Here is a 20,304-nt window from a genome sequence, read left to right as displayed (position 1 = left end):
AGTCACTTTGAGCCAGTTTATTTCGATCGGTAGCATTTCGAAAACGAACAAAATGAGAGTCCAAACAATTTTGTTTTCAATTGGTGTAAAACATTACGGCACGGTTGATCAGGCACTAAAGTAATTGCGAAAAGAGCTTTAAAATTCAACAATTGAAAGGCTCAATGGGCTTCGATATTCGATCCGTCGAATAGTTGAGCTAAACTTTTGTTAAACGTTTAACAATATGTTCTACAATCTTGGTGGTTTTTATTATTAACGCAACTTCACTTTGCAGTTACTCAATCTCACTTTAATGATGCAAACAGGCTCTGCGTGCGACCGAGAGGTCAGCCGCGGAGTATTCCATTCTGATTACGCATGCGGCAACATCCGTTGATGTTTGATGTCGCAAATACTTTGTGTACAAAACTTGGACCGATGGAGTCCATTGGTCCAATCGGTCTTATGTAAAAAAAAAAATAATCAATCGTCGTCGAAGGGAAGGCATTTTTTATATGCTCCTATTCTTTCGCAGATTACTTACCGCACGCTCGAAGCACGGAAGCAAGAAATGTGTTGGCCGCCGCGTCTTGCTGCCTTCTTATCTTCGGGCTGCTGTTTATGATGCGATGATTTTTGCTGCGTTTTACCGCAAACCGACAGCGGTCCGCGGTTCTGTCCCACCGGCGTTATCCCTATCACGATCCGGTAGAATTGTAATTGTAATTGTTTGCAGTTCGAATCAGAAGCGCTTGGCTTCAAAGAGCATCGTGACATTTCTCGCGACCCGACCACGCGCCAAAGTCGTCCTTGTCAACGACCGACCAGTGCGCTTTTTTCCTTCTTTTAATCAGATTATCGTCGGCATGGCGTGGGGCACCGACAAGACTTGAAGCAACGCAAAAAGCGCAATCTCGCGAAACACTATCGCGCTCCGCTTGTGTGAAGAAGTCGGGGAACCGTGGAAAATCAAATACAATAAAAAGCTGGAGAAGACATTTTAATGGGCCGGAAGACTATAAATATCAAAATAACATGTGCGTGCGTGTAGCCGTGAACTCGGCGCAGATTTAACAGATGTCTCTGTTTAATCTGCACGAGTCGCCATCTAGAAAGCCATCGGTCAACAACACTGATCCTCACATCACCGCGCGATTCACCCGATCGAAGCCAAGCTCTTCTGCTCATGATGGTGTGGGGAAGGTCTTATCGGTTGGTAATTCACAACTCTTGTGCCATCGCGTAAAAGTTAGTGCGAGATATGAGAGAGTCCTTGCTTCCGGTCTTTGGATCGTTTCAGTTGGTTTCCTGCATTTGCCGTGCTTCGTAGCAGACCCAAGGAGCTACCTCTAGTTACCGATCCGCGTTCGTTTGTCATCTATGGTTGAAATTAAAATTTGTCATGTCATGAACAACGTGCAATAATGCAACCGCATCCGAAAATGCGGTGCTAAAAAGGCTAATTGACACCGCTAATTGATCCTCGATCACGGTGACCCTCGTGATGATTGGCCAATTTTTTTGAGACGATTCCTCGTGCGCGAAGTGCAAGGTGTGCCGTTCGTTCAAACGCAAAGGTTAACATTTATTAGTTTTGTGCGTTGATCATAGATTTCCGTCGTTCCGTCGTCGTCTGCCAAAAGCCAAAGAACTAGCGGAAGTGAAATCGTTTTTTAACGTAGTCTTTCTATTGCTCACTTACAGTCGTTTTTATAATCCGAGAGTGCCTTGAGAATTTGTGATAACGCAAGAGTGAATCGCCAGGAAACGGATATGCGAAGGTAGTTTCACTGTGGATCGCGCTGCAAAGAAGAAATCCTTAATCCTTCGCCAAAAAGCAGTGTTTTGATTGCGCTGTGTTCCGAATGGTCACTCCGGGTGGCGGATACGCTACAGCAGAACCGTCGGACCGGTGATTCGCCAACTGTCCAGTTCATGTGCCTCACTACGTTGCTGCTGTACTTGGTGCATCAATTTTGCTTCAATTTTTGTGCATCGAACAGTGACCAACACCAGTCACCGCCAACGACGGTGTTTGAACTATTGTTCCATCGGGTTCCACGTGTCCGCACACCGCAGCCACGATGGACAACTCAAGCAAGCCGGTAAAGAAGAACCCTCGCAAGGGAGCCTTCTGTCTGTCGCAGCTGCTCTTCGGCTGGTTACTACCACTATTCTACCGAGGATCCCGCCGAGGTCTCGGCAAGGATGATCTGACGAAATGTCTGAAGGCGGATCGATCGGAGCAGCTCGGCGATCGACTAGAGGAGTGAGTACACGAATTAAATGCGTCATTAAAAGTTTTTCAGCGTCTAAAACGACAGTTATAGTTCAAGGTGTCCACAATCTCTCTGCGCTAGTGACCCATTCGCGTAGGTTCCACATTCTCATGACAATGATTTCCGACAGCAACCTTGACACGACATCTTCTCCGCTTAGTAAATATTGGTTCGCTCCTCTTGCAACCGCTTGAAAATAAATACACAAATGCTATCGTTAATTTAGACTTAGAGAATACGGTAAACGTGCCTCCAGCTTATGTAACGTGCGTTTTGCCTCCAAAGTGTGTCACATATGTTCAACATTCGGTTGTTGTTGTTTCTGGCACGTTATCACTTTTTGGGCGAATATAATCAACACCATGGAGGCCATAGGATAGGATTTATCAACGAAATTTTTGTCACCATATCATAGAGCTTGTTACTAACCTAGGCCAAGATGGTTAAATGGGTTTTCGCAGAAAAAGAAACTTTTGCAAGATTACCTTGAAACACTTTTGTTTTTTGTTGCGATTCGAATCCTGCTCAAGAGACGGATAAAAATACTATCATTCTTTATATTTTGTTACGCAAGTTGTTTTCGGCCAATGCTTTGAAATACCTACCGCACTGCACTTGTTTGGTGCGAAACTGTCGGAACAGGAGACCGGTATTGGCGGACCATTAACAACAAAACCTGTCCACCACGGAGATTTCAGGGCGATGATTCTTTTTTACAAATGTTCTGCACAAACCTGTTTCTTGGTTGAGGGTGTTAAGAGGTTAGTCGAAAGTTTTTTTTTCGTTTCCATTTCCGTTAACCCCCGGCGGTCATTTGATCCAAATTTATAGTAATGGTTGAAAATTTATAATTAATTCTTTGCCCAAAAAATATAATGCTTTCCCACGCGGTGATGTTGTCGATATTGCACAAGAAACATGGTCGAGAGTAGCAGAAGCCGATTAGATCCGAATCAAACTACGTTTCAGGGACTTCTATCAGCAAAGTCCTAGTCCATTGGTAAGACTTGAACAAATTGATCAAGGCAAGATCAATTAAGCAACTCCATTAATCATCTACATTGTGCGTGAAGGAATCAATCATTTAGTTCATCAGATTCCTCTGAAGGCAATAGAGCAGTCTTCTCTATTTTCGTTTCCTTCTTACTACTCGAATTCAATAACTTAGAGATTTGGTTTGTTACTTTATTGTGAAGATTTTGTTCCATTTTCTATTAAATTCTCATTTAAAAACTGCAAATAAACATTATATGAATGTTTCTTAACGATTCTGGAACCAATCTCGTGCATCTTTTCGTGAAATTCTTCGTCCAGTCCGCTGCAAACGTTATTGCATGTCGTAAATCATGTTGTTTATTAATGAATGATGATCCTAGGAGCATGGCATTCTGGCCAGTGGCCAGTGATTGCATTCGAGTGCGTTAATCTCTTCCGGTAAACCGACAATACGCGGTTATCATCGGTAGTTACCGTCCGAAGGCCATCATCGATGATGCGTGACAATTATGGTGTGCTTATGCTACGTTCGATTAAGTTTCACTCTTGTGTCTTGCGACGATAAATGACTGATTTACTGTTCGTTTCGGTTTTTTTCCACCAGGCAGTGGGAAAAGGAACTGTCTCAGGCACGCATCGCCAGCCGGCAGCCAAAACTTCGGAACGCTCTTTTCCACACGTTCTACAAGCAGTGCCTGTTCGATGGGTTGCTCATCTTCCTGTTCGTCCTTATTAAGTAAGTCGTGTGTCAGTATTTCTCCAGCAATGCTGGTAATATTAAGTTACTCAATAACTCTACCGCCACAGAACGATCCTGCCCGTGGTGCTGGCCCAGTTGTTGATACAGTTCCAAGAACCAGGCGCCAACTCGACTCATCTCGCCGTGCAGGTTTTTGAGGATGTCGTCCCGATCAGCACGCTGCCACCGGTGGCTATGCCGCTAATGATGCCGGACACCACCGTGTCCCAGCTTGAATCGCTGGTGTTCGATCAAGAGGCTATGATCAATCGTCGGCGAAAGAGGCGTATTATGCGCGACGATTTGCCATCGCTAACCAACAGCATTTTAGGGATGTCTGCAGAACTGCAAGAAGGTATACTAGAAGGAAAAGAGTTTGAAAATTAGGCTTATGAACAGAAGCGGTAATTTCGCTGATTCAACGATGCTCACGTTATCTATATAGGGCGGCAGATACGCAGATGCCAAACTGCAACAAGCGCTTGGTTGAATGGGCACCAATTTGACGTAAATGTATAAACCACATTTTCGTCGACGAACCTCTTATCTGGCCGCTTTCATGTTGCAAAGCCGCAAATAGGCAACTACCTTGTACGAACAATGAACAACCACCACATCTCTCTTACAGCCGATTCGTCCGAAACGACCATGCTGCCGGCGCTTCTGCCCGACGACGATACAGAGGATAGCACAAACCAGACGCTGATCGACAACTTCGCAGCCTTTCTGGAGCACGCCTGGAACGATGTGCTTTGGTTGTCGTGGTTGCTGGTGATTCTGACGCTGTTGGGTTGCTTCTGTAGCCATCATTCCGACCTACGGCAGCGTTTGATAGGGGCACGGATGCGCATAGCCTGCTGCTCCGTGATCTACCGCAAGACGCTCCGCATGTCGAAGAAAGCCGCCGGTCGAACACCGGCCGGCTACATGATTAACCTGCTCTCGAACGACGTAAGTCGGCTGGATTATGGATTCATCTACAGCCACTACGTTTGGGTGCTTCCGTTCCAGGTTAGTTGGCCTGTTGGTGGCGTTATGTGATTTTTGTTTACGGATTTCGGTGTTTTAGGCCTGCTTCACTTGCTATCTGATCTGGCGCCGCGTGCAATGGGCTGCTCTCGTCGGAGTGGTTGGACTGCTGGTCAAAACCATCCCAGTCCAGACAGGGCTGAGTCGGCTGAGTTCGATCATTCGGATGCGGGTGGCGAAAAAGACCGATCAGCGCGTCGGTATCATGAACGAGTTGATCCAGGGCATCCAGGTGATCAAGATGTATGCCTGGGAGAAACCGTTCCACAAGGTGGTTTCGATTGCGCGCAAGAAGGAGGTGCGCCAGATACGGTGGGCTTCGTACATCCGGGGGATCTACCTCAGCACGATGGTGTTTACGGAACGCTCGACCCTGTTCCTAGCGATCGCCTGTTGCGTCATCGAGGGGCGCTCCATTACCGCCGACATCGTGTTCCCGATGGCACAGTTCTTCAATGCGCTTCAGCTGACGGCAGCGATCTTCTATCCGATGGCCGTGTCGCTCGGCGCTGAAGCGCTCGTGTCGATCGATCGCGTCCAGGAGTTTTTGGCACAGGAGGAACACGACCCGAATGCACAAGCGGCCGCATCCGGGTTGCACAGAAACGCACCGGATGATATGGTCGACGACGGCAGCAGTAGGCCAGCGATCGAGCTACAGAACGTAACTGCAAGCTGGGAGGAAACGACTGAAAAAACACTGAAAGACATCAGCGTAAAGATCGGTCCCGGGAAGCTTCTGGCAGTGATCGGCCCGGTTGGGTCGGGGAAAAGCTCACTGTTGCAGTTGCTGTTGGGAGAGCTGCCCATCCAGAATGGCACCGCTACGATTCACGGGGATATATCGTACGGTTCGCAGGAACCGTGGCTCTTTACCGGTACCGTGAGGAATAACATTCTGTTCGGACTGCCGTACGATCGGCAGCGTTATCAGGCGGTGGTGCGACACTGTGCTCTGTCCACCGACTTTCAGCAACTTCCCGATGGCGATAAGACGGTGGTCGGTGAACGTGGTACCTCGCTGTCCGGTGGCCAGCGGGCACGGGTGAGCTTGGCGCGTGCTGTCTACAACAACGCGTCGATCTATCTTCTGGACGATCCGCTCAGTGCGGTCGATGCCCACGTCGGAAAGCATCTGTTCGACGAGGTGATCGGCCCACGGGGCTATCTGGCACAAAAGCACCGTTCGACCCGTGTTCTCGTGACGCACCAAGTTCACTTCCTAAAGGAGGCCGATTGGATAGTGATCGTCGAAGGAGGAAAGCTAGTCACGCAAGGAACGTACACGGAACTGGCCAACGGGAAAGTGGATTTCGGGAAGTTACTGAACTGCGGGGAAAAGGACGCGAAAGAAAAATCTAGTGGTGCGAGCGAGGTGGACGTGTTGGCATCCGACATTCCCGAAGACGAAATACCGTTCATCGACGGAGTGACCCTGGATGGGTACAAGCTACTGAAGGGTAGTACGGTTTCATTGCGGGGCGTTACACCCAGCTCTTGTGCGGTAAGTGTGCTTATTCGTATAGCGTGTATTCGTATTCGAGGGTATAGCGTGGTCCCGGAATTCACCTTCGTTCTTTCGATCCATAGTCAAGTGTCGCGGAAAACCTTGGACGTCAGGTGGCGGAAGATCAGGCCGAGGGAAGCATTCCGTGGCGTATCTGGACCACATACTTCCTCTCGGGAGGAAACATTCTGATGCTGTTGTTCACTTTTATCATGCTGCTCCTATCGCAAGCGATCGTTAGTGGATCGGATTACTTCGTTACCTACTGGACACGTCAGGAAGAGAAACGGATCGTGGATGAGGATGCCGTCCACACTTCGACGGTTGATTTTCTGTACACGTACGGCGTGATTATCATCGGTGTTGTCGTGTTCACGATCTTCCGCGGGTACCTCTTCTTCAACATCTGCATGAAAGCGTCACGCAATCTGCACGATCGGATGTTCGCCAAGATGCTGACCGCCCCGATGCGCTTCTTTGACATCAATCCATCGGGCCGCATTCTGAATCGCTTCTCGAAGGACATGGGCGCGATCGATGAACTACTACCGAAGGCAATGATCGAAGCCATCCAGATACTGCTGGTGATGATCGGTATCCTCACGATGATTACGATCGTCAATCCGTTACTGTTGGTGCCCTTGTTCGGGGCGGTGGTCCTCTACGCAGTGGCCCTAAAGCTTTACCTTCGTCCGATACAGGATCTTAAGCGTCTCGAGGGTATTAGTAAGTTTCCCGTAGCGATAAGGTATCATTGAATGAGGTACTAACCCTCGAAGGGTTTCCTTACAGCGCGAAGCCCGGTATTTTCTCATCTTTCCGCCACACTGTCGGGGCTTTCGACCATCCGAGCGAGTAATGCACATGAAAAAATTCGAGAGGAATTCGACGAACTGCAGAACGTACACTCGGCCGTGTGGCAGTTAACGATGGCCAGCAATGCGGCGCTAGGTCTATGGTTGGATTGCATCAGTACGGCGTTTGTGGCTTGCGTTACCTTCAGTTTCATCGTGCTTCACCAAAGTAAAAGAACTATGAGTGAAACGAACCCACGGCCTTTTCCTAACTGTTTTTGTATGCTTCGTCCAGATACTTACAGTGCAAACGTTGGCTTGGCCATCTCACAAGCCCTCATCCTGACCGGTATGGTGCAGTACGGTATTCGGCAGACGACGGAATCGATCCAGCAGATGACGGCCGTGGAGCGTGTCGTGCAGTACACGGAAATTCCCTCGGAACAAAACCCCCCGAAGGTACCGCCGGGAGATTGGCCGTGGAAGGGGCAGGTACAGTTTCACAATATGTCACTCTGTTACGAGCCAAACGCTCCGCCGGTACTCAAAAACCTGGAGCTCATCATCGAGCCCACGTGGAAAGTTGGCATCGTTGGACGGACCGGTGCTGGCAAGTCGTCACTAATCGGTGCACTGTTCCGGTTGGCACGCATCGAGGGTCGCATCATGATTGACGGCATCGACACGGGTGTGATCGCGTTGGAGGCGCTGCGCTCGAAAATATCGATCATCCCGCAGGATCCCGTCCTGTTTAGTGCCACGATTCGCTACAATCTGGATCCATTCAGCCTGTACGACGACGATATGCTGTGGCGTGCGATCGGTGAGGTCGAGCTGCGCTCGTCCATCAACGGACTGGACTATATGGTGACGGAAGGTGGCACCAATTTTAGCGTTGGCCAGCGGCAACTTATCTGCCTGGCAAGAGCGATTTTGCGGAACAACAAAATCCTGGTGCTCGATGAAGCGACGGCCAACGTTGATCCACAGTACGGGAACGTTTTGTCGTCATTAGGCAAGAGTCTTGACTTATTCCATCTCTCTTTTGCAGGACTGACGCTTTGATACAGAAAACGATTCGGGAAAAGTTTAAACATTGCACGGTGCTAACGGTGGCTCATCGGCTCCACACGGTAATGGACTCCGACCGGATCCTCGTTATGGATGCAGGTGTAGCACGCGAGTTCAACACACCGCACGAATTGCTGCAGCAGGCCGGCAGTATCCTGAAGGACATGGTGGAAGCGACCGGAGCTTCCGAAGCGGAATCTCTGAGGCGCATTGCCGCGGAAGCGTTCGCCCGGATGGACCCCAATCGGCACCTGATGAACGGTATGCCGAATCCATGGCGCTTCGGAAAGGAAGGGAACAATTCGAACCATGCCATCGAATAGGCTTTCCAATAGTTCGAAAACACATCACAAGCGCCAGTCTCTGTCAACGGGCCATGCAGGGAAACTTACGAAAGTCATACAATCACCGCGGATCACCAGTCGGCATTAAGCTTTTGTGCCTCGTTTTGAATCTACAACTTAGACTTAAGCTACTTTTTAATGTTGGTACTTTAACAAACATATGCAGCAAAGGATATGTACTTTAATTTTATTGGGATTACCGAGAAGCGCGTGGAACTGCCAGCGGTTTACAAGAAATAAAATGGACAACTTTTGTCTTTTAAAGTGGGCACTGTACCATAATTCAAAACTATCACTGAATGCAAAATCCTTCGCTTTGAACCAGAAACTTATCAATTCTTCGGCACAAACTGACAGCAGACAACAACCAAAAAGCCGGCACTGACAGCACATCGTCGTTATTTGTTTACTTTGTGAATCGTGGCTGGCGACACCTTTTTGCTAATCAGAAAGTGCCTCGTTGCAATATGCAATTTAGCCAAGCAGCACGTTTAAGTCCCGCGTTCTCAAAATGAAGCTCTTTTTGCTGGCCATAGCTATTCACGTTATCTTCCTACTGTCCATTTTCTACATACACTTTCAATCGCCAATACTTCAGGGACTGCCCGATGGACGGGAACACGATCGACCGCCGGCTGATCGGTAGATGTAAATAATGCATCGTTTTATGACCCTTTTTTAAATCGTAGCTTACAATTTACAGGCTGGTGCTGTTTGTTGCGGATGGCTTGCGAGTGGAATCATTTCTAAAACACAGTCTGAATCGCACCCGTTTTCTTCGTGAAGTACTTCTAACGCAGGGAGTATTTGGCATATCCAATACCCGGGTTCCTACTGAATCCCGCCCCGGTCATGCTGCTTTGCTGGGAGGTATCCGGTAGCTGTCGGCCGGAGGTTGATGTTACGCCACTAAACACATGACTACTCCCTTCCGCAGGTGTACACGAGGATCCCAGTGCTGTGTTCAAGGGATGGAAGGAAAATCCCGTCGAGTTCGACTCGGTTCTGAACCGTTCCCGTGTCAGTTACTGCTGGGGTAGTCCGGATATCATCGACATGTTTTCGCGTGGTGCAGTGCCTGGCCGGGTGCACACCGATGCGTACGCAAGTGGAGATGAAATCTTTGCTCAATCGGCCAACACTTCACTGTTGGATGTTTGGGTGTTTGATCGCGTGCGTCAATTTCTAGCGGCCGAAAGCACCAAACGGAATGTGTTATCAAGCACAAAACTAATCCTCTTTCTGCATCTTCTCGGTTTGGATACGGCCGGACACGTACACAAGCCCTACTCAGAGTAAGTGGCGGAACGGAGTGGCGGCCTTTGTTTCGCCGATTTCCGGTTGATCATTCGATTGTTACACAGACTTTTTACGGAAAATCTGCTCACTGTCGATCAAGGCATTGCATCGATCGTTGAGTTGATGGAACAGAGCACTGGGTACGATGGACGGACGGCGTATGTTTTTACATCCGACCACGGCATGACCGATAAGGGATCGCACGGTTCGGGTGATCCGTTCGAAACGGAAACACCATTCCTGGCGTGGGGAGCTGGACTTAGACACTGGAATGGGACTAGAATCGAAGCCGTCGACCTAAGACCGTAAGTTTACTGTTGATAGTGCTGTTCGAGTGGCTCTTTGGTATTCCATTGTTTTCCTAGGAATATTGTGAGCTTTCTGGAACTGGATGGAAACAGTATTCCGGTGCATCAGATTAATCAAGCGGACGTGGCACCTGTTATGTCAGCTATCCTTGGCATAGCGGTACCGAAGAATAATTTGGGAACGTTGCCTCATCATCTGCTGAACGTATCGGAGGTAAGTACAAAACATTTTCCGATTAATTTTTCGTATCTCAGGTCGAGCGTTTAAAACTTGTACACAGGAGTACGCAGCTTGGGCAATGAGCAACAATGCGGAGCAGCTACTGGAACAGTACCACCACTGGCAGCGAGAAGCGGAAAGAAAAACGCTTCAATGGCTGGCCCCGACGGAACAGAAAAATTTCAAGACGATGATTGAAAACTTTGTAGGACAAATCGAAAGCTCAACAGAGGCGAACGAGTTTGTTAAAGTGGTGGGTTGTCTTTGTTTTTGGTGGGATGCTTCGAAAAGCGACATTTAACGGTTCACTGTCTATTCTGTAGCAAAAGCTGTGCCATATGCTCATGCACCTGAGCCTGGAAGCGATTCGATACTTTCAACGATACCATCAACCGGAGCTGCTCGTTGCCCTGACCCTGACCATGCTGGGTTGGTTGTTGTTGCTGGCGAAGGAAACTTTTACCACTCCAGGCCTGGCCACACACACCAGCAGCGTTGGTTACAGCCAAGTTGTCGCTCTGGTGGCAGTATTAGTGGCCACTTGTGTTGTAATTTTAAACATTGGTGGGTTCTCAGAGAAAATCTTACTCTGCCACCTGGTTAACGGTTTTCCATTTTCAGCCCAAAGAACACCGCCCGTAACGTTATTGTACTTCCTAGTTCCCATCGCACTGTGGGGTTATATAGGAGCCCACTGGAGGGAATACACATTCCTTGGAGGGCTGAAAACTGTGATCTATTGTATAGGATTTGTAATTGTCGTAGAAACACTGGTAAGATACGAGCTTGTGGGGGGAAGAAATTAGCTCTTCGCTTAAATCCTTAATGAATTACAGGTTTTAGCATTCATGGATCGACGTTTGTTGGCTCCCATGCTTTGCCTCCATTGTGTCCTCGTTGTGGTGTGTCTATATAGAGTGAAACAGACCGGCACAAAGTTTCCGTGGCCGCTGTTTTGGCGATGGTTTATCTGTAACACGCTTCTGGCAGGATTCCCCTTAATACCCAATGTCGGTCGTGACAATTCGAACGTTTACTTGCTGTAAGTAGTTGTGACCCGCCCTTTCGGATAATGGGACAATCATTTTTGATGAGCTTACATTCCATTGGCAGAATTCTATCGATCATTGCCTGGACCGTTACCAACATAGTAATATTGAAAAGGGGAACACTTTCTGCCTTCCTCACCATGGCTAACATCTTGCTGCAACTGTTACAAGCGGCCAATCTACTGTACATCATCAGTGCGATCGAGTCTTCGCAATCCGTCCCGCAATGGAGTAGGACTTGTTGTTGGGTGTTTTCGGGTACGTTTCGAGTAAATGCATCACATCGAACAATGTTTGAACCGATATGTTCTTTCGGCAGCGCTGGGACTAGTGACACCGCTACTAGCGAGCACCACAATTGCGGATCGCATGCTGGCGTTATTTAGTGGCCTTAGTGCGCCCTACACGATGCTCTCGCTATCGTACGAACCACTGTTTTTGCTGTGCTTCTGCTTGACCCTCTACAGCTGGATTGAGGTGGAGAGTTTCTTGGTGCACGGAAAAGTGAAGGTAAAATTATCATAGATAGACAGAAGCACAATGATCTTCCACTGTGGTTCGTCTTTTAGAATTTCTCGTTTTGCTCGTCGAAAACTCCGCGAGCCCCGGTTGACGTTCAGCAAACGCGCCGCAGTTTGGCATTTGTAAGTGTAGATAGCAAAAATGGTCCGCAAAGAGAAAATTTACCAAAAATGTCCCTCTAACTCTCCGCTTCCGGTAGATGCTGTTTCTTCTAACTTCATTCTTCGGTACGGGCAATTTGGCCACGGTCAGTTCGTTCGATCCGAACTGGGTCCGATGCTTCGTGACAACCTTCTCACCCTTCACCATGATGGCCCTGATCGTACTTAAGCTGCTGGTGCCTCTGGTGCTGGTAGTTTGCTCGCTAAAAGCAATGGTTATCGTTACCGCCGTAAGTTGCCGTTAACTAATGGAAGCCACATGGAAGAAAAACCAATCTTTTTCCCATTCTAATCCCGTTCGCAGGTTGAGAAGAGGAAAATCTTCACCCTCACGCTGATCGTGTGCGATTGGATGTGTTTGAACTTTTTTTTTCTCGTCCGCAACGAAGGCTCGTGGCTCGAGATCGGCACTTCGATTTCACATTTCGTCATCATCGAGTGCACGACCATCGTAGTGATGATGCTGTACGAACTGGCCCGCGTCGTGTCGGAGTGCTCACTAATCGAGAGGAAACGTGGACCACAATACCTGCCGTTGTCCAATAAAGTGCGAACGGAGTAGCGAAATTAAAATGGCCTGATCACACGTATATTGATTATAATTTGGTCTGCGGTACAGCGCTCAGTAGTAAGTGTCTTTGGTGGCTTTTCAAGTGTTGCATCAGACCGTTGCTTTTGATGAACGACTTACTACAAATGCCACAAACGTACGGTCGTTCACCACTGTGGATACGCCGATGGGCCACCAGATCGCCCTGTTGAGAGAAGCCCCTGTCGCAAAATTCGCACGCATACGGTTTTTCTCCGGTGTGCGTTCGCATGTGCAGCTGCAGCAGATAGACGCGCGAGAACGCGCGATTGCACACCTTACAGGCGTGCGGCCTTTCCTGCGTGTGCTGCCTCATGTGCACTCGCATGTTAGAGCTCTCGGTGAAGCGTTTGCCGCAGATCGAACATCGGTGCGGTTTATTGCCCAAATGGCGCCGTTCGTGGGCGTCTAGCCCGGTCGAGGTAGTGAACCGTTTCGCGCAGAACTTGCACTCGAACGGCCGTTCGCCAGTGTGCGTGCGACAGTGAGCGACCAGAGCGGAAGCTGAAACCCAATATTTGCCGCAATACGGGCATATGTGTGATTTTTTGCGTACAGCCATCTTAGCGGCCTCGTTTTGGTCAGCGGATGACGAAGGCTCCGGTACGTGCTTATTTCTCCCTCGTTGACATTTTGTTTCGTGCTCCGTTAGCTTTTTGATACTGAAATGAGATTGCACAGTTGACGACAAAAAAAAGAATTTCGAAAGCTTCAGCACATACCTGCGAAACGCTTCTAGGCACTCCTCGCACGCGAGGACACCGTGACGGCGCAGGTGACGAGCAAAGTGTAACGTTGTCACAAAAGAGGCTCCGCACTGGCTACAGACGTGTCTTAAATCTCTCGTCTTACATGAGCTTAACACAGGACTATCGCCTACTGCCACGTTAAGCGCGTCACTTTCATGCGACCCGAAAGCAGTCTCGTTTGAAGGTGATTGCGCTACTGTTTCTGTGATCAAATGATCGCCAAACTCACTCTCGTCCAGTATTTCCTGGTCCAAAATTCTTCCTGTTTCCGTGTCCTCTGTGTGGCCCGTTTGGAATTCGTCCTCCGGGACAGCCTCCTCAGGACCAGTGAGCATGGTCGTCAGTTGCTCATCTTCGAACTCTTCCACATACTGTGCCCCGTTGGTAGCTAGGTCGGGTACTTCATTGGCCACGGTCACATCCTTTACGTGCAGCTCGTCCGATGAATCTAACCACTCTCCGCTCTCCTGTTCTTCTACCACCAGAGTCTGTAGCAGTTCCATCGTCTTTTTGCACCGCATCGAGAACCGTTCCGCAATCGCCACATTATCCAAGCAATCGAAGCAAATTTGCTTCGAATATCCGTCGCTGGGCAATATCTACGAAGCAAGACGCGCAAGGGGGTTTGGGATTGCCACTTTATTCGCAGCGGATGCGTCACTTACCATAACCCGGCCATTTCGCTCGATGAGCTCGCTTATTTTCACCCGAAACTCGTCCAGCACATCGAACACGTGTACCATATTTTTCGTCTCCAGAAGGCAGCACCGGCAAGAGTCCGGTAGCAGTATCGTTGCGTCGTCGTTGGTCATTGGATCTGAAGCTTTATGTCCGTGAAATGTTCAGCATTTCACCAGCAGCGGAAGGCACTGAAACCAAAACAAACAAATTAATACAGAATCCAATTCACGCACCACAGAATTCATTCTCTGCACAGTCGATATAGAACATAATGACTATCATTTACGCAACAGTTACGATTTTGAGACACTTGAGACAAAATAATTTAATACAATTTTCACACTCGATGCCGATTGTTTTGTTTGTATGCGCGCCGCTCCCTCCACAAGTGCGTGTCAGTGTCTTTTTGACAGCTCATCTAGTGACCACGTTGGAAAGTGTTGTGCGGAGCGCGAACTTTGTAAACAGCTCCTTCGTCATGAAAGTTAAAGTAATTTCCCGCAATCCGGACAATTATTGTCGCGAAACAAAGGATGATATTCACAAAACGTTCCGGAATTACAACCCAGAGCTGCACCCGTTCCAAGGGGCGCGGGAGTATGTGCGTGCGCTGAACGCAACCAAGCTGGAGCGTGTGTTTGCCAAACCGTTTGTCGGGAATCTGGACGGCCACAAGGACGGCTTGGCGGTGCTGGCCAAAAACCCGAAGCAACTGTCGGTCCTCGCGAGTGGTGCCTACGATGGGGAAGTTTGCATTTGGGACGTCGCGAATAAAAGGCGCATGGTATCGCTGGCAGCACACAGTGGTTACTGCCGGGGCATAGCATTCACGACCGACGGTGAGCGGATCCTAACCGTGGGTGATGATAAAAACATCAAAATATGGGAGTACAATCGCGACTGGGAAGATGCGAACCGGGTGCAGAGGCCTCTAAACACCATTCTGACGAAGGGTGTTTGTGTGGCGTTGTCGCACAGTTACGATAGTACGGCGTTTGCAACGAGCGGAGACACTTGCCACATCTGGGACGAGGAACGGAATGAGCCCCTGAAGGAGCTCAAGTGGGGCGTCGATATGGTGCACGACATCAAGTACAATCCGGTCGAAACTTCTCTGCTGGCCGCGTGCTCTTCTGACCGTGGCATCATACTGTGCGATCAACGCGAAAAGAAGCCGCTCCGGAAACTGATCATGACCTTGCGTTGCAACCAATTGGCGTGGAACCCGATGCGGGCGTTCAACTTTACCGTTGCCAATGAGGACTACAATCTGTACACGTTCGATACGCGTTCGCTGAACGTGCCGCTCACGATACACGGTGGACACGTGTCATCCGTTACGTCTCTCGACTATGCGCCCACCGGGCGGGAATTCACTTCCGGGAGCTACGATAAAACGGTGCGCATCTTCGAGGCCAACAAAGCGACCAGCAGAGAAATCTATCACACCAAACGGATGCAGCACGTGACGTGCATGGCGTGGAGTTTGGACAATAAGTACATCTTCTCGGGATCCGACGAGATGAATGTGCGCATCTGGAAGGCAAACGCGTCCGAGAAGCTGGGCTCACTCCAAGCCCGGGAGAAGAACGCGTTCAACTATAACGCGGCGCTGAAGGAAAAGTACGCGGCGCATCCCAGCATCCGGCGGATCGCCAAGCACCGGCAGGTACCGAAAACGGTGTACAAGGAGCAAGAGAAGCTGCGCTCAGTTAAGCAGAAACAGAAGCGGAAGGAAGAGAACCTGAGACAAAACTCACGCCCGGGCAAAGTGCCGTACGTGCCGGAGCCTAAGAAGAAGATTGTTCGATTGGAACATTGAATTGAGGGGTTTTTTGTCACTAATAAATCTTGGTTTACATATAAATTGGGAGATTTTCGTTTTTTTTTCAATAGGGAATCTTCAGGACCGCTTTTCTGGGATGGGTATACATAAACAATGGGATCCTCCATCTAGCTCGATGAGCCATTTTATTTGAATCAGTAGTAATGGGTTAGATAATAGCTGTTACTTGGCCACTACAAAAGTTGGCAATATAGGTTCGGGTAACTAGAAAAAAAAGCATGACAACACCTAGGAATTAAGCCGTATTGTTAAGCTGGTGATGTCGGTGAGGTCGTGTCGGGCGTTTCAACAAATGGCTGGCTGTTTGGCCAGCGACCAACCAACGTTAGAAAATGCGTTCCTTAGTACTTGTACTTGAAGTTCATCTTGAACAGGTACTGGCAGTTGACCTGCGATACGTCGTACACGATGTACTCGTTGTACAGCAACGAGCTGCCGACCTTGTCGTCCGTGACACCCTTGCCGAGCGGAATCTCGACTCCGTCGGCCCGAACGTGCGACTCTTTCGCATCGGGCTGCGTTCTTCCGACACCCTTCACGCTGTGCTTATCGTTCGGAAGCTTGTTCACGTAGTGGGCCCCCTTAAACTCCTGCATGTTGCCCAGGGCCACTTCGCACAGAAGCATCAATCCGGTCGAGTCCTTCGGATTGGTGCAACAGTAGTTGGCGGATTTCGACACCATATCCGCAAAGTAGATACCCTTACCAAACATGTACCCAGTGACCGGTGCCTCCGGTGGAGCGATCTTCAAACCGTGCGTCAGAATGCCAACAAAGTTGGTCAGCCGCGAACCGTGCCACAGGAGCTTGCGGTTGTGCAGCTTGCGGAACGCTTGGTAGCGCCGCTCCTCGCCCTTGCGCTTGACGCGGAAAATTTCTTGAACCTCCAGTTCGTACGACGAGTGCGTGGCGGCGTGCGTGTTGCGCACGTACTGCTCCAGTAGCGCAAACTCTTCGGTGTTACGGTCCATCGGGACGAGTTCCGTCTTCAGCTGCTCGTAGTGGACGTCCAGTGGGTTCTTTTCTCCGCCCGACTTGCCCGTGTCCGTGTTGAGCAACGAGTACGCCACCTCGATCTCGATCAAACTCTCCAGCATGGCCTGTTTGCTGTTTACTTGCTCGAGGGTGTCCAGCACCTTCGGCGCGGAAACACCAAAGTTGTGCGGAATGAACGAATAGAAGCGATTCGAGGCGTCGATGAACTGCGCGTTCGATCCGCTGCCGGTGATCAGATCGGACAGTTCCGAGAGCACCTTCATGGCGGACTGAAGCTGTCGCTGGGACAGTTTGCCCAGCGGCATCTTCTCCATGTCCAGCTCGAACTCGAGCAGCACACGGTTCATGGCGTCCACGTCGAACAGCATGCGGATTAGATCCTGCACCGCCGGTGCGATCTTGGCCGGGATCGTACTCTTCTCCGCCAGCCGCTTCATCTTCGTCTCACTGTAATCGATCTCGATCGGGTAGAACATACCCGGCATTTTGTGGTATCGCGAGTTGTGGCGCTCCCATTCGTTGCCAGTCTTTTCTTCAAACTGTTCCGCGAATTCACCGATGGCATCCAGCTCGTTCGAGAATTCTTGCACCTTTGTACCACCGATCGTCGTACCGATGCGACCCCAGGCTCGGAACAACCAAAATCTGAAAGTACAACATTCCCCCCGTTAGTGTACGACGATGATCCTCGGGAATATCGATACAACGTACTTGTACTGCCGGTCGTCTTGGAGTAGCTGCAGTTTGTAGAACGAATTCTTGCCCTGCTGGATGTCAACCTTGTTCAGCACGCAGTTGTAGATGATTTTGCCCTCCCGGTACACGTGCGCCCTGTCAGCAAGCCCCGAGGCCGGATCCACTACCAGCCCACTTTTCATCTGTAGCTTCACTGTGGCGGGGACCGACTTTTCGTAGATACTCTTCTGTGATCGGGAGCGAATTTCCTCGTCGCTCGGAATGCGCGTCAGCGGATCCGAGCCCCAGTCACAGATGGCACGACTGGTGATGAACGACAGGGCGCTGCCCGTTTTGGCGTCCTCGAGGAAGTCTTCGGGCACCACCTGAATCTCCATCTCCTTGGCTTCCTCCATCCGCTTATTCATACGCTCAACCTCTTCCGGCGTCGAAATGATGGCCGCCGTGTGGCTCGCAATTTTCGTCACCACCTTGCCACCGAGCTTCTGTATCTGAAGCTTGAGCTGATCCTTCGGTGTGGCCGTTTTGCCGAGGATCACAAACTCCAGATTGTACAGCGGCGGCTTCTCGCGATGTACCTTCGGTTCCGCCGGCTGGTCCTCTTCCTTCTTGACCTTGTTCGCCACCGTGCCGGTGCTCGGCGGCACGTAGTGGATCACTCGATCGCTGACGGTTGATTTGTAGGACTTCAGGAATGAGTACTCCGCCTTGATGTCGGTCGGTATTTTGGTTTTCTTCCGGGCCGGTGCTACCTCCGAGTGCATACACTTGGTCCACTCGGTCAAGTTGCCGCAGCAGACGTAAGCTGACTTTTGAAACACGTACTGTCCACCGCACGTTTTGCATCGTTCCAGGGCACCGAACGTAATGATGTCGCAAACACGATCCAATACCGGATCGTTCCCCTCCGGCACGTCCTGTTTGTTGCACTCGAGGATTTCAATCAACTCCGACTTCTTCACACCCAGATCCTTTAGCTTGTCGCGTATTTTGTAGAACGCTTTCTGCTGCTCGGCCCTCCGCTTTTCGTTCGCCTCTTCGGCTGCCTTGTCCACTTCGTCCTTTACTTCATCTTTTACCTTCTTAGAGGGCACGTCTTCAGCCTTGATGGCCCTGCGTGGTTGGCCAGGAGCCATACAAGCAAATTAAGAAGAGAATTGGATAACCCCTAAAATACTACCCCCGACCCGTCACTTACGGCAGAAGCTTCTTCAGCGTGGCCTGATCATCTTTCTTCATCGACTTGTAACCCGGCAACGCTTCGGCCTTCTCGAAGTACCCCAGTTCGTCACGTAGTTTGGCAAAGCACTCGGCATGGTGCCACAACGGTTGGCCACCGTACTTCATACCCACCTCCGTGTCGTAGACCACCTTCTTGATGCGCACCTCGTCTTTTATGATTTTCAGCTCGCATCCGCGACAAACGGCCCGCCCGGAAGCGGCATACTCAACACCAAAGTCCTTCAAAGCCAGACCCTCGGCGGCCGAACGTTTTTTCCCTTTGCCTTTCGGTGCAGCCACCACACCACTGCCGAGTGCCGCTAGAGCGAAGTGCAGAAGTTGATATGAAATTTCATGACCATTCCCCGCACGCAGCTAATGACGCATTTAGTTACCGATTTTTTCGCGCAGCTTCTTCTGGTCCTCGTACCGGAGCGCTTCGAAGTGCGCAATGTCGCCCTCGGTGGTGGGTCGCTGTTTCTTGAAGAAACAATCCTCGTGGTACCATTGCGCCACCTTTCCGTCGTACACCGGCGACTGTACCATAGCTGCAAGCCGGACCACATCCTTGGCGATCTTTGACTTGCAAAGCCGGCACGATGCTCGGTTGCTCTTGGAGTATTCTGCCAGAAACGGCAGCTGATCGACGTCCATTGCGTTTTATAGCGTGTTACGCACTCGACGGGGTCGATAAATTAGGGAACCGATACAGCCGGAACAGATAACAGGAATTTTCACGATTAACGTTGATTCGACGGCACGAAACGTACGTGTATCGACAACGAGCTTGTCAACAACGAGCCTCGCGCGGGATCGACCGTTTGACAGAAAGCATCGTTGGCGCGAAAACGCGTTTATTAGCAAACTTCATAATACTCTGTTCGAAAAAGCTTTGACGATACGACGACGTTCTGACCATTTCTCACAAACCGACGTGAGGAGTTGTTCTAATAAGAATAAAGAATTCTGATAAAATAATAAAGGCCGCTAATATTAACAAAAAATATAATATTAATTTGCCTCCCGTTCGTCGTTGTCACGCAGCAGGCCATGGACTACAGCGTGATCGTCACATTCCATCCCGAAAACTCCGAAATCCGTAACCTATCATCAGGATTTTCCTGAATTTTCTTTCGTCAAATATAGCTGAAATAATTTGTGATGAACCTAACGTTCGTTTCTAGCCAACCCTTAGCCCCATCAAACCCATTACCGGGTTATCTTGG

At 49.7% G+C, this 20,304-nt stretch overlaps 5 protein-coding genes across 5 annotated transcripts; 3 read left to right on the top strand and 2 right to left on the bottom strand.

Moving 5' to 3' along the window:
- Nucleotides 1–2,066: 2,066 nt before the first annotated feature.
- On the top strand, nt 2,067–9,020 carry LOC128270024 (probable multidrug resistance-associated protein lethal(2)03659). The gene is made up of 9 exons (XM_053007426.1): nt 2,067–2,251; nt 3,862–3,993; nt 4,065–4,351; nt 4,625–5,007; nt 5,066–6,535; nt 6,616–7,258; nt 7,325–7,555; nt 7,622–8,315; nt 8,378–9,020. The coding sequence occupies exons 1-9, from the start codon at nt 2,067–2,069 to the stop codon at nt 8,718–8,720; spliced, it is 4,368 nt and encodes a 1,455-aa protein (XP_052863386.1). The 3' UTR covers nt 8,721–9,020.
- Nucleotides 9,021–9,349: 329 nt separating this feature from the next.
- Nucleotides 9,350–12,862, top strand: LOC128270023 (GPI ethanolamine phosphate transferase 1-like). Its single transcript, XM_053007425.1, has 13 exons — nt 9,350–9,389; nt 9,679–10,036; nt 10,106–10,345; nt 10,406–10,562; nt 10,630–10,821; nt 10,892–11,039; nt 11,190–11,341; nt 11,405–11,610; nt 11,682–11,875; nt 11,937–12,127; nt 12,187–12,261; nt 12,339–12,530; nt 12,605–12,862. The coding sequence occupies exons 1-13, from the start codon at nt 9,350–9,352 to the stop codon at nt 12,860–12,862; spliced, it is 2,403 nt and encodes an 800-aa protein (XP_052863385.1).
- Nucleotides 12,863–12,896: 34 nt separating this feature from the next.
- On the bottom strand, nt 12,897–14,680 carry LOC128270022 (zinc finger protein 45-like). The gene is made up of 4 exons (XM_053007424.1): nt 14,652–14,680; nt 14,304–14,507; nt 13,612–14,237; nt 12,897–13,551 (listed from the first exon to the last, which is right to left on the bottom strand). The coding sequence occupies exons 2-4, from the start codon at nt 14,448–14,450 to the stop codon at nt 12,897–12,899; spliced, it is 1,428 nt and encodes a 475-aa protein (XP_052863384.1). The 5' UTR covers nt 14,451–14,507; nt 14,652–14,680.
- Nucleotides 14,681–14,738: 58 nt separating this feature from the next.
- Nucleotides 14,739–16,168, top strand: LOC128274090 (DDB1- and CUL4-associated factor 13). Its single transcript, XM_053012174.1, has one exon. The coding sequence runs from the start codon at nt 14,798–14,800 to the stop codon at nt 16,139–16,141; it is 1,344 nt and encodes a 447-aa protein (XP_052868134.1). The 5' UTR covers nt 14,739–14,797; the 3' UTR covers nt 16,142–16,168.
- Nucleotides 16,169–16,318: 150 nt separating this feature from the next.
- On the bottom strand, nt 16,319–19,732 carry LOC128274089 (poly [ADP-ribose] polymerase). Its single transcript, XM_053012173.1, has 4 exons — nt 19,474–19,732; nt 19,056–19,398; nt 17,873–18,970; nt 16,319–17,806 (listed from the first exon to the last, which is right to left on the bottom strand). The coding sequence occupies exons 1-4, from the start codon at nt 19,730–19,732 to the stop codon at nt 16,507–16,509; spliced, it is 3,000 nt and encodes a 999-aa protein (XP_052868133.1). The 3' UTR covers nt 16,319–16,506.
- Nucleotides 19,733–20,304: the final 572 nt, after the last annotated feature.

This window comes from Anopheles cruzii, chromosome 3 (assembly GCF_943734635.1).
Source record: "Anopheles cruzii chromosome 3, idAnoCruzAS_RS32_06, whole genome shotgun sequence".
Taxonomy (NCBI): Eukaryota; Metazoa; Arthropoda; class Insecta; order Diptera; family Culicidae; genus Anopheles; species Anopheles cruzii.
This window is presented reverse-complemented; position numbering and strand designations above follow the sequence as displayed.